The sequence below is a fragment of the Somniosus microcephalus genome, chromosome 5 (genome assembly GCF_052327205.1).
Source record: "Somniosus microcephalus isolate GS21.2 chromosome 5, FLI_Smic_1.0, whole genome shotgun sequence".
Classification (NCBI taxonomy): Eukaryota; Metazoa; Chordata; class Chondrichthyes; order Squaliformes; family Somniosidae; genus Somniosus; species Somniosus microcephalus.
The window spans coordinates 217,897,002-217,910,281 of NC_140991.1; the positions used below are offsets into that span (position 1 = coordinate 217,897,002).

General features: G+C 46.2%; 1 protein-coding gene across 2 annotated transcripts in view; it reads right to left on the minus strand.

The window, feature by feature from the left end:
- The window catches only part of LOC147117581 (vacuolar protein sorting-associated protein 4B-like), an 86,788-nt gene extending 75,211 nt beyond the window's left edge, over positions 1 to 11,577 (minus strand). The window contains exons 1-2 of one of the 2 annotated variants that reach the window (XM_085988696.1): positions 11,356 to 11,577; positions 856 to 897 (exon numbers count right to left, since the gene is read on the minus strand). In XM_085988696.1, coding sequence (XP_085844822.1) covers positions 856 to 897; positions 11,356 to 11,382 — 69 coding nt within the window. In that variant the 5' untranslated portion in view covers positions 11,383 to 11,577. The remainder of the gene's footprint in view (positions 1 to 855; positions 898 to 11,355) is intronic. The other variant, XM_085988697.1, reaches the window with a different exon arrangement.
- Positions 11,578 to 13,280: the final 1,703 nt, after the last annotated feature.

Sequence of the window (13,280 nt, forward strand, 5' to 3'; positions counted from 1 at the left end):
GCCACAGCAACCTCTGCAAGACATGCCAGATCATCAACACAGATACCATCATCACACGTGAGGACACCACCCACCAGGTACATGGTACATACTCATGTGACTCGGCCAACGTTGTCTACCTCATACGTTGCAGGAAAGGATGCCCCGGAGCATGGTACATCGGCGAGACCATGCAGACACTGCGACAACGGATGAACGGACACCGCGCAACAATCACCAGGCAGGAGTGTTCCCTCCCAGTCGGGGAACACTTCAGCAGTCAAGGACATTCAGCCTCCGATCTTCGGGTAAGCATTCTCCAAGGTGGCCTTCGAGACACACGACAATGCAAAATCGTCGAGCAGAAACTGATAGCCAAGTTCCGCACCCATGAGGACGGCCTTAACCGAGATCTTGGGTTCATGTCACGCTACATGTAACCCCACCTGATGCAGGGTCATCCAGACTCGAGTCGACATTGGCTTGTTCTCTCTACACAGATGCGGCCGGACCTGCTGTGATTTCCAGCCAAAAAAAAAAAATGTTTTTTGTCTGTTTTCTTGTTTTTCATAGACCCCAGCATCTGCAATATTTGACCCCTTGTAACCCCACCTCATTGTCCTTTGATGTAATGTTTCCCTGACTGACCTGTTTGGACACCATTCACACCTTTGACTGCTGTGATTATCTCTCTGCCGAGGTGTGATCAATGGCAGTTGGAAAGGTTACCTGTAAACATCTGACATGATTCTCTGACTATATAAGCTGTGTCTTTATGCATTTCTCCACTTCACCTGAAGAAGGAGCAGCGCTCCGAAAGCTTGTGATTTCAAATAAAGCTGTTGGACTATAACCTGGTGTTGTGTGATTTCTTACATTTGTCCACCCCAGTCCAACTCCGGCATCTCCACACCCTGCCTGAAAGGACAGAGGAAGAAGATATATTAACTTTCAAAAGGGAATTAAATAAATTCTTCAACAGGAAAAATTTGCAGTTATGGGGAAAGAGAATAATGGGATAGCTCTTTTAAAGAGCCGGCACATGCACGATGGGCTCCTTCTGTACAATATGATTCTATGAAAATTTCCAGCTGATGAAGCCATTCGGATTGAGAGGAAACTGTAGTGTATGTAACCGTTCCACCTTTAAGAGAACTATTTTAAAAGATGCACTACTTTATCTTGGCTGCTGTATACTGTAATACCGGTGATGACCACACCGGTATATAAGTGCTGTGTAATGATTTATTGGGCAGTTCAGCCCTGACCTTCGACTAGTAAAGACCTGTTAAAAGTTATTATTGTGGTCTGTGTGCAGTGATTCATATTAACCATTACTGGAACACACAGACTTAACAGTGGCGACGAGTACGATCTTACCCTGCGGCAGAGATACATCCAAGGCAGTTTAACGGGCGTTGAGAGGAGGCATCCGCCCTCATCATCCTGCTGAGAAAAGACGCGGGTTGGAAGAGCAAAGGAAGAATCCTGATACGAAGCCTTCCATCAGCAACAGGCAGTGATCATCCCTTCTATCACGGTGGTGGGTAAGCCGATCAGCGACGAGTAGCAAGTCGGCCACGTTGGCTGTGAAGTAGGGGAGGGAAAAACGGAGGATATAAGGGCGGAGAACTCGACCACGGCCGGGTAAAAGAGCCGGACAGAAGTCGGGGCCAGAGGCGCTGAGACTGGGGCAGCGTAAGGCACGGGAGCCGCGGTGAATGCAAACGCAGCCGGTGTAAAAGACCGGGCTGCAAGCGGGCTGGGAGACGCAACAGCGTCGAGAGAGAGCGCGACCGGTGAAAAAGGCCGGGCAGCTACCGAGGCCGCGAGGCGCAGCGACCGGGACAGCGTAAGGCGCGGGAGAAAATAAAAAAAAACGCGGAGAATTCAGCCGCAGCCGGGGGAAAGGACCGGACTGCAAGAGGGGCTGGGAGGCACGATTTGAGAACCACTGGGGAGGGCGAACGCAGCAATACGGCAATCGCCATTACGGCCAGCGGGGGAAGAAAGGCAAATGCGGGAAGCCGCCATTTTCGTAGGTGGGGGAAGAAGACAAGCGCGGGAAACCGCCATTTTGAAAAAAAAAATAAAAGAAAAATTTCTTTTTGTTTCTCAAGAAGATTGCGAGGATGCCTAAGCGTGGTAACATCAACGATTTCGATCCCGATGTTGAAGATTGGGCCACGTATGTAGAACGCATAGAGATTTATTGTAAGGCAAATAAAATATCAGATGAAGATAAAGCACTAACCTTACTAAACTCAATGGGTGCGAAGACATACGGGCTATTGAAGCATCTTCTATCACCAGCTAAACCGGCGGATCAGGCTTTCGCTAATATTGTTGCTGTCCTGAGAAATCATTTGAACCCCACACCGCTGATGTTAGCGGAACGATTTAAATTTTATGCGAGAACGCAACTGAAAGAGGAAAGCAACGCAGAGTATTTAATTGAACTGCGTAAGCTAGCGAAATACTGTCAGTTTGGGGAAAGACTGACAGAGGCACTGAGAGACAAATTCGTGTGTGGATTGTCGAAAGAAGGAACACAAAAGCGGCTGCTTGAAGAGAATGATCTTACACTTGATAAGGCTGTCACTATTGCAGCATCGCACGAAGCCGCAGCGAGAGGCACTGCGGAAATGCAGCTGAAGGCAGCAGTACTCAGCGTAGATCAAATGGCTTTGGGTACAGCGAAATGTTATCGTTGTGGAAAGACAACACACGATCAGAACCAATGCTGGTTTAAAAACCAGGAATGTAGAAAATGTGGCAAGCTTGGTCACATAGCTAAAGTATGCCGGTCAGGAAAGAAGACCAGCAACAAAAAGTCACCGCAGGAAAAGTGCAGAAAGGTACATAAGGTGGCTGAGAAGAGTTCGGATGAACAGAATTCGGATTCAGACTCCAACAGCAAGGAACTGGGTAGTCTGAGAATTCACAATGTGAGTAAGGAAGCTGACCTACAAACTATCTGGGTCACACTGCAGATAGCAGGAGTCCAGGTGAAGATGGAATTGGACACCGGATCGGCGTTGACGGTCATGAATAAGCAAGATTACAAAAGGTTATTCACACATATTCCCCTACGGGATACGGAGATAGTATTGCAGACATACACGGGGCAAAGAGTATGCCCCATCGGAAATATAAAAGTCAAGGTGATACACAAGGGCAAAGAACACCAAGGAATGGACTTATATGTACTACCTGAGGGAGGTCCACCACTTCTGGGACAGGAGTGGATCAGGAAAATAAATATGGACTGGCACTCCCTAAAAGCAATAACGGTAGATTCCGGAAAAAAAGATGTCAAACCTGAACGATTGTCCAGAATATTGGATGAGGCTAAAGAGGTGTTCCAACAGGGACTGGGAACACTGAGAGGAATTAAGGCAAAAATCAAGATTGCAGAACATGCAAACCCAAAATTTTTCAAAGCCAGACCAGTACCTTATGCGATACGACCTGCTGTGGAAGCTGAGCTGGAAGGGCTAGAACGTTCAGGAGTACTGTCTAAGGTGGACTGGAGTGAGTGGGCCACGCCCATTGTTCCCGTCATGAAGCGTTCATCGAGTAACAAGCCAGGGGAACCGGGGAAGGTCCGCATCTGCGGAGACTTCAAGATCACAGTTAATCCGGTGCTTCACACGGTGCAATATCCGCTTCCGCGGATTGAGGATATCTTTGCTTCATTGTCTGGCGGGAAACACTTCACCAAGATAGACCTGGCGCAAGCGTACTTACAGATGGAAGTTGAGGAAGAGTCGCGCCAGTATCTCACAATCAACACGCACAGAGGCTTGTATCGATATAATAGACTGGTTTTTGGAGTGGCTTCGGCTCCAGCAATTTGGCAGAGGGCCATGGAGCAGGTATTACAGGGAATTTCAAACACTCAATGTTACTTGGACGATATCCTGATTACAGGAGATGACGATGAGGAACACCTTGCAAATTTGAAACTGGTGCTCACCAGATTGAAGGAATATGGACTTCGAGTTAATCGCCAGAAATGTGAGTTCTTTCAGAAACGGATCTCGTACTGTGGTCATGTCATTGACCAGGAGGGGCTGCACAAGTCACCTGACAAGAATGAAGCTGTTGTGAAGGCTCCCGCTCCGGAAAATGTATCCCAGTTGAGGTCGTTCCTAGGGTTGATTAACTATTACCATAAGTTTCTGCCAAATCTATCCACGGTGCTGCACCCGCTGAATGCTCTTTTGCAGAAAGAAGTACCATGGAAGTGGAGCGAGGACTGTAAGAAGGCTTTTCAAAAAAGCAAGGCATTGATCACCTCAGAGGAAGTGTTGGCTCACTTCAACCCAACGCTATCTATTCGTTTAGCTTGTGATGCTTCTCCTTATGGTATTGGAGCAGTACTCTCACACAAGTTGCCAAATGGCTTGGAAAGGCCAGTCGCATTTGCATCCAGATCATTGACCTCCGCTGAGCGCAACTATGCTCAGATAGATAGGGAGGCTCTCAGCCTTGTGTGGGGAGTAAAGAAGTTTAATCATTACCTGCAGGGCCAGAAGTTTACACTGCTGACAGACCACCAGCCGTTGGTATCCATATTCAACCCTAAAAAGGGCGTTCCCATTATGACAGCGCAAAGGCTACAGAAGTGGTCCCTTTTCCTGGGGGCACACCAATATGACATAGAATACAAAGGATCAAAACAGCATGGGAATGCTGACGGTTTATCACGCCTACCGTTGCCAACGGTAGAAGAGGCGCCTACAGTGGACCCAGTGGAGATGTTCCATTCAACCATAGTGGAATGTCTACCAGTAACAAATTCTACCATTGAAAAGGAAACGAGAAATGACCCGACTCTCTCACGAGTCTACGATTTAACAGTGAAGGGATGGCCAGCACATGGCGAACCACTGTTGCCAGCATTCTCACAAATAAGAGAACAGCTGTCAGTGTGCCGAGGAACCTTGATGTGTGGATCCAGAGTGGTGATTCCACCCAAACTCCAGTATAAAGTGCTAAAGGAGCTTCACGAGGGGCATCTGGGTGGAGTGAAAATGAAGAACCTAGCCAGAGCGTTTGTGTGGTGGCCAGGTATCGATGGAGACATCCAAGAAATGACCAAGAGCTGTTTAGGATGCCAGAAGGTCCAAAACGCCCCACCACAAGCCCCTCTACATTCATGGGAGTGGCCCTCATCTCCATGACAAAGGGTACATATCGACTTTGCTGGTCCATTTATGGACTCAATGTTCTTAATCGTGGTGGATGCACACTCCAAATGGCCGGAGGTAATAAAGATGTCCTCCACCACCACGGAAAAAACCATCACAGTATTAAGGACCATATTTGCCAGGAATGGGCTGCCGGAACAGATCTGTTCTGATAATGGACCGCAATTTGTGTCCGAAGAATTCAGGAAGTTCTTAAAAAACAATGGGGTTAAGCACTACACGTCCGCCCCATACCATCCCGCCACCAATGGATTAGCTGAAAGGTTTGTCCAGACCTTCAAGAAGGCCATGGGTAATGAAGATATAAATCTACAACATAAGGTAGATAACTTCTTGTTTGCGTACAGGAATGCAACACATATGGTTACAAACCAAACTCCCGCCATGATGTTTTTCAATAGAAGACTAAGATGCCGGCTGGATTTGATCAAGCCAAACATCAGAAGGGACGTAGAGAACCGGCAATTTCAAGGCATGAATGAAAGGCCAACTAGAACCTTCCAGATAGGTCAACAAGTTTTGGCCTGGGACTACCGTACCGAGAAATGGCAGCCTGGAACTATTTGCACACGACTAGGACCGCTGATGTATACCGTGGACATTGGTGAAAGCATAATAAGGCGCCATGCTGACCAGATCATAGCGTCATCCGAAAAGGGACAACCTACACCACAACTCTATACGCCTAATGATGAAGCAGAGATACCCATAGTATCTACCTCCGATCCGGTGATACTGGAACCAGATGAACCCGACACTGGCATTCAAGCCGAATCGACCTTGCCAAAAGAACCTACTACACCACCGAAAACTACTACACCACCGAGGCGTTATCCGGACCGAGTCAGGAAGCCTCCAGAGAGACTGACTTATAATTGATTAACTGCAGCAAATGTGTAGATTATTGTTCTTGTAAACATGTTAATTAATGATTACTTAAAATGTTATGTACTAATTATCTAAAAGGGGAGGAATTGTAGTGTATGTAACCGTTCCACCTTTAAGAGAACTATTTTAAGAGATGCACTACTTTATCTTGGCTGTTGTATACTGTAATACCGGTGGTGACCACACCGGTATATAAGTGCTGTGTAATGATTTATTGGGCAGTTCAGCCCTGACCTTCGACTAGTAAAGACCTGTTAAAAGTTATTATTGTGGTCTGTGTGCAGTGATTCATATTAACCATTACTGAAACACACAGACTTAACAGAAACGATGCAGCTTATGTAGTTGGTACCAGAGGAACGAGTGTACTGGGTTGGTGTTGTGATGGGCAGCAACTATTTTAAATAGGTAATCAGATAAAAGTAGGCTTGAGTACTTACACTAAAGAGATCAGGCATTTTTTTCAGGCTTTGATTGGTTCTGGGGATTGTTTGGCAGTTTGGGGAGGAGCGTCATGAACTTTTAAGAGACAATATCCACTGTTATTTTAAGAAACAGACATTGTGCCTATACATACATATGAACATACGAATTAGGAGCAGGAGTAGGCCACTCGAGTCTGCTCCGCCATTCAATAAGATCATGGCTGATCTGATTACTCCACATTCCCACCTACCCCCGATAACCTTTCACCCCCTTGCTTATCAAGAATCTATCTACCTTTGCCATAACAATATTCAAAGACTCTGCTTCCACCGCCCTCCGAGCAAAAAAGAGTTCCAAAGACTCACGACTCTGAGAAAAAATGTCTCCTCATCTCTGTCTTAAATGGCCGACCCCTTATTTTTAAACAGTGACCCCTAGTTCCAGATTCTCCCACAAGAGGAAACATCCTCTCCACAGCCACCCTGTCAAGAACCCTCAGGATCATATGTTTCAATCAAGTCATCTCTTAGTCTTCTAAACTCCAGCGGATACAAGTCTAGCCTGTCCAACCTTTCCTCATAAAGACAACCCGCCCATTCCAGGTATTAGTTTAGTAAACCTTCTCTGAACTGCTTCCAATGCATTTACATCCTTTCTTAAATAAGACGACCAATACTGTACACAGTACTCCAGATGTGGTCTCACCAATGCCCTGTATAACTGAAGCCGGCTGTTAAACTTGTATAGAAACTTGGTTAGACCAGGAGTTCTCAATCGGGGGTCCGCGAGAAAGTTTTAAGGGGTCCACCAAAAATAACCAGATTCTACACAACATCCCGCCCCTCAAACACTCCGATTGGTTGGAAGACCCGCTCAATCCCCAGCTCGCTCCTATTGGTCTGGAGCTCACATCAATTACCCAGGCAGTGTGGGCTGAGCATGCGCAGGCGGAGCTGGCTGGTGAAGACACAGCAGCTAAGAGGTCTGGAAGGAGCGAGTTAATAAACCCCAGGGGGAGCTGCTTCGCCCTGGCTGGAGGGCGCAGTGTAAGCGCCAAACTCTGGGAGCAACAGCAAATGCTTGGAACTCTCGGGGAGCATCTGTAAATGAAGGAGAAACAGTGACTGGTCAGGGAGCATCTGTAAATGAAGGAGAAATGGTGACTGCTAATGGAGCATCTGTAAATAAGGGAAATGGTGACTGGTCAGGGCCAGCTCCCCATACCTTCCAGAGTGCCTCTCCTCACCTTGGTATACCCAACCCTAAACCTAACATCCTAATTGTAACCCCGATCCCTAACCCTGGCCTGTAACCATAAAATCCTAACCTGAAACACTAACGTAATCCCTAACCCCAACCCCTAACTGTAACACCCTAACCCTAGCTGTAACATCTATCACTAATCCCTAAAGTTTATTTGTTTATTGTATAAGTTTTCAAATCCCTCCATGGCCTCGCCCCATATCACTAATCTCCTCCAACTTTCCGAGATATCAGCGCCGCTCCAATTCTGGCCTCGTGAGCATTGCCCGATTTTAATCACTCCACAATTGGCTCTGGAATTCCCTCCCTAAACTTCGCCATCTCTCTTTGCTCCTTCAAGACGCTCCTTAACACCCACCTCTTTCACCAAATGTGCCCCAATATTTCCTTATCTGGCTTGGTGTCAAATTTTGTTTGATACCATTCCGGTGAACATTGGGACGCTTTATTATGTTGCAGGCACACAGGTTGTTGTTTTGTGTTACAGGGGGTCCGTGGAATTTTTATAACAAGGGAGGGAGGCCTCAGAAGCAAAAAGGTTGCGAACCCCTGGGTTAAACCACACTTGGAGTACTGTGAACAGTTCTGGTCTCCATATTATAAAAAGGACACAGAGGCACTGGAGAAGGTGCAAAAAAGATTTACTAGGATGATACCAGAACTGAGCAGTTATACCTTTCAGGAAAGATTGAACAGGCTGGAGCTCTTTTATCTAGAAAAAAGACTGAGGGGTGACCTGATAAAGATCCTTACGATTATAAGATTTGATAGGGTAGACATAGAGAAGATATTCTACTTGCGGGCGAGACCAGAACTAGGGGCCATAAATATGATAGTCACTAATAAAGCCAAAAGGGAAATTCAGGAGAAACTTCTTTGTCCAGAGAGTGGGTAGAATGTGGAACTCACTACCACAAAGAGTAGGTGAGGCAAACAGCATAGATGTATTTAAGGGGAAATTAGATAAACACATGAAGGAGAAAGGAATAGATTATGTTGATCAGGTTAGATGAAGAAGGGGTGGGAGGAGGCCTGTGTGGAGCACAGTGGCCTGGACCTATTGGGCCAAATAGCCAGATTCTGTCCTGTAAGTACTATATATAATCATTGAGTGAAAAAGAATGTCATTGGCCCAGATTTTGTGGTGGAAATGACTGCGAACTGTCAGCGTTCGCCGTCATTACCCCTCTAAAACTGACCGTAATTTCAGGATTTACCGCATGCGTAGATAAATGCGGAAATCCTGAAACTGTGCTCAGTCATTCACTGCTACGCCACAGGCTGCACTGAACTCCCCATAGCCGGAAATCAGTTGAACTGAAAAACTTAAGCTTTTCCGATCTAATTGCGCTGTTAAAAACCCCATTAAAAATTAAGTCTTGTTGGAATAGGTGTAACTGGGGTTTTAACGGCGTATTGACTGCTGAACAGCTGTTCTGGCCCTGAAAAACTAATTTTATAGTTGCAGAATGTCAAATTTCTTCATTACGATGGAAAATTACTAGATTTAAAAAAAATATATTATTTTTAAAGTTTATGATATTTCAGCTTCTACCGTAACCCCATGTGTATGTCCCAATTTTTATTTTGTTTGTAAATTTTTTTTTTAACGTGAATTGATTCAGTGCTTTTTATGTCCTGGTTTATCTATCTAATCATAGCCAGAGAATCACCTGCAATGGCTTCTCTTCCCGCTCTTGCATCATTACCTCTGGTTTCCCCCAAGGATCTATTTTTGGCCCTCTCCTAGTTCTCATCTACATGCTGCCCCTCAGCGACATCATCTGAAAACACAGCAACAGTTTCCACATGTACGCTGACGACACCCAGCTCTCCCTCGCCACTTCTCTCAACCCCTCCATTGTCTCTAAATTGTCAGACTGCTTGTCCGACATCCAGTACCAGATGAGTAGAAATTTCCTCTAACTAAATATTGGGAAGACTGAAGCCAGTGTCTTCGGTCACCGCCACAAACTCCATTCCCTAGCCACCAACTCCATCACACTCCCTAACATCTGTCTGAGGCTAAACCAGACTGTTCGCAACCTTGGTGTCATATTTGACCCTGAAATGAGCTATTACTATGACTGCCTATTGCTACTTCCGTAACATTGCCCAACTCATTTGCTCGCCGAAACCCTCATCTATTCATTTGTTACCTTTAGACTTGGCTATTCCAACGCACTCCTGGCTGGCCTCCGTAGAGATCATCCAAAACTTTACTGCCCGTGTCCTAACTCGCACCAAGTCCAGTGCACCCATTGCCTCCGTTTGCTCACCTACATTGGCTTCCGGTTAAGTAGCGTCTCGATTTAAAAATTCTCATCCTGGTTTTCAAATCCCTCCAAGGCCTCGCCCCTCCCCACCTCTGTAATCTCCTCCAGTCTCACAACCACCACTGCTCCCCCCAAGAGATCTCTGCGCTCCTCTAATTCTGGCCTCTTGTGGATCCCTGATTTTAATCTCAGCCATTGGCGGCTGTGCCTACAGCTGCTGAGGCTCCAAGCTTTGGAATTCCCTCCCTAAACTTTTCCGCCTCTCTTTTCTCCTTTAAGACGCTCTTTGACCAAGCTTTTGGTAATTTGCCCTAATAATATCTCCTTGTGGGGCTTGGTGTCAATTTTTGCTTAAATAGGCCCCTGTGAGGCGCCTTGCGACATTTTGCTATGTTAAAGGCACTGCATCAATACAAGTTGTTTTTGTTGCTGTCTACTTCTCATCACAGAGGTCGCGAGAGCTACGTGGGCAGCTTTCTTCGTGGTCAGCAGCGATAGCTGTCACTTCGCCGCTAACCACAAATTCCAGGCCATTAGGTCAGCCCTAAATTTGCCTTTTACTAGTTTGAGAAAGTAGCCCCTTGTCCTATCTCCACAATTTAAAGTAATATTTGTGGATTTACCTTTCCATATCCTAAAATAACTGCTCGACTACCTTTGGTATTAGGGAGCATTTGTATTTCAACTCTTCACTACCTGTATATAAATGGAGACTCACCAAATACCTTGCTTTTTCATGAACACTGCACTTTTTAAAGTCTTCATTTCCTATCCCTTTCGGAATGAACATAAGATAGAGGATAAAGAACTGTACGTTATTCCTTCCCAAAGAGAAATAGCACACCCAATACATTTAGCCGTTCGGTTTCGCACTTCTCCAAAAAACTGGAGAGTTGGATGTATTCCAATCTCTTCATCGGCGAATGTGTCAGGGCTTTAAGGGAGGGGGCTGGTGGTTTCTCTATAGTTTCTTCTCTATTCACCTTTCCCTCTTCCTGGTGTACTGCCCTTTAACAGTCGTCATGTGTTTAATTGCAGGCTGAGCCGGTCCCTCCGCTGTAGCTTCCTTCTTCCTCCCTGTTCAGGCCGCTCACAGGCTGTTTAGTTTCAACGTTCATTTCAACCTCACTCTCTAAGATGTTGACAAGCAGATTTCAGGACCCACAACCAACCAACCCACGCCCCCAAGCTCAGGAGGTGGTGGGTGGGGGAGCCCGGGACCCGCTGAGCAGAGAGGAGAAGCTCAGCACCGACCTCCCTCCCTCCGGGCCGCTCCGTCCCCGTCCATCGGCCTCAACAACGTTTACCTGCAAGTTGTTACTGTGGGCAGCCATTTGCCCTGTCCGTGCGTTTGGCGGCAGCTGTCCAGCGGGGGAGAAAGTAAAGCTTGAATAAAGCCTCGGGTCGAAGCTGTACAAAATTGAAGTCACTTTTCTCACCGACAACTTCTTCCGCCTCCTGCTGCAAACCCAAAACACACACTCCACTTCCGCACCACCAGCAAAATGGCGGCGCACTTCCGGCACCAGCCCCGCCTCCACCGCCCGCGCTCTGCGCAGGTGCGGATTCCCACTGTGCCCAGACCTGCAGCTGCAGCATTGGTTGTGGAATAAAAGCTAATCAAAGGCAGGGCTGAAATAGAGAGAGAAAATACTGGAAATACGCAGCAGGTCAGGCAATATCTGTGGCAAGAGAAACACAGTTAACGTTACAGATCGATGACCTTTCATCAGAACTGGAAGTAGTTAAAGATGTAACAGGTTTTAAGCAGCTGCAGAGGCAGGTAAAGGGAAGATGGGGAGGAAAGAACAAAAGGGAAGGTCAGTGATAGGGTGGAAGGCAGGAGTGATTAAATGACAAAAGGGATGATGGTGCGAGGCAAAAAGAGATGGTAATGGGACAAGTTTAGATACAAAAGATGGGTTCAGAGGAGGTATAAACTACATAGAATTTACAGCACAGAAAGGTCATTCGGTCCAACTTGTCTGTGCTTGTTTATGCACCACACAAGCCTACTCCCAATGATAACAACAGAACCATTACTGGCACTTATTATCTGAAAAAATTAGGAGTGGTGGTTACGCTGTGAAGTTGTTGAACTCGATGTTGAATCCGGAAGGCTGTAAAGTACCTAATCGAAAGATGAGGTGCTGTTCCTCAAGCTTCTGTTGAGCTTCGTTGGAACTGTGTAGGAGGCCAAGGATGGAGAGGTCAGAGTGGGAGTGGGATGGAGAATTAAAGTGACAGGTGACCAGAAGCTCAGGGTCACACTTGCAGACTGAACGGAAGTGTTCAGCCAAGTGTTCACCCACTCTGCGTTTGGTTTCCACAGTGTAGAGGAGACTGCATCGTGAGCAGCGAATACAGTATACCAAGTTTGAAGAAGTAGAAGTAAAGCATTATTTCACCTGGAAGGGCAAGTGTTGAATCTCCTACACGTGCATGGAAAAGAGCCGTGGGAAGGGGAGTGGGTCTTAGGAGTGATTTGAAGAGTGGACCAGGGTGTCGCAGAAGGAACAGTCCCTTTGAAATGCTAGGAGGGCAGAGGAGGGGAAGATATGTTTGGTGGTGGCATCGCGCTGAAGGTGGAGGAAATGGCAGAGGATCAGTATTTTGAAGGAACCATTCCCTCCGCAACATCCTGGTCCAGTTTCAAATAGTCATCGAATGTTCCCCTAAAATAAGTGATTGTCTGTGCCTGAACTAGTCTCTGTGGCAAAGCATCCCATGCTCCACCTGCATAAAGAAACTTATTTTATCCTCTCTCCTCAATCTAATTTTAAATTGATGAGCCTTTATCAACAACTCCCCAACCAGAGGAAAGTGTCTTTATTCACTCTATATAACTCTTCATAATTAAAAAAACCCTCTGTTGTCTCCCATTAGCCTTCTCTCCTCCAGTAGAAATAGTCCCAGTATCAAAAGTCTCTCCTCATAACTATAGCTTCCCATCTCTGGCATTACCCTGGTGAATCTATGCTGTATATTCTCAATGGCTTTAATACCCTTTCTACAATAGGGAGCCCAAAACTGCAGTGCTCTAACTGGCCTAACAAAATGCGTCATTACTTTTTTACCCTTGTATTCTATCCCTCTATTTATAATCCTATTGGCCCTTTTTAATGGTGTTACAGATCTGCACTTGAACTTTCAGGAAATTATGTATTTGCACTCCCAGGTCCCTCTGTTCACACTATTTTCATTGTGTGTATATTCCTATTCTTTATTTCTT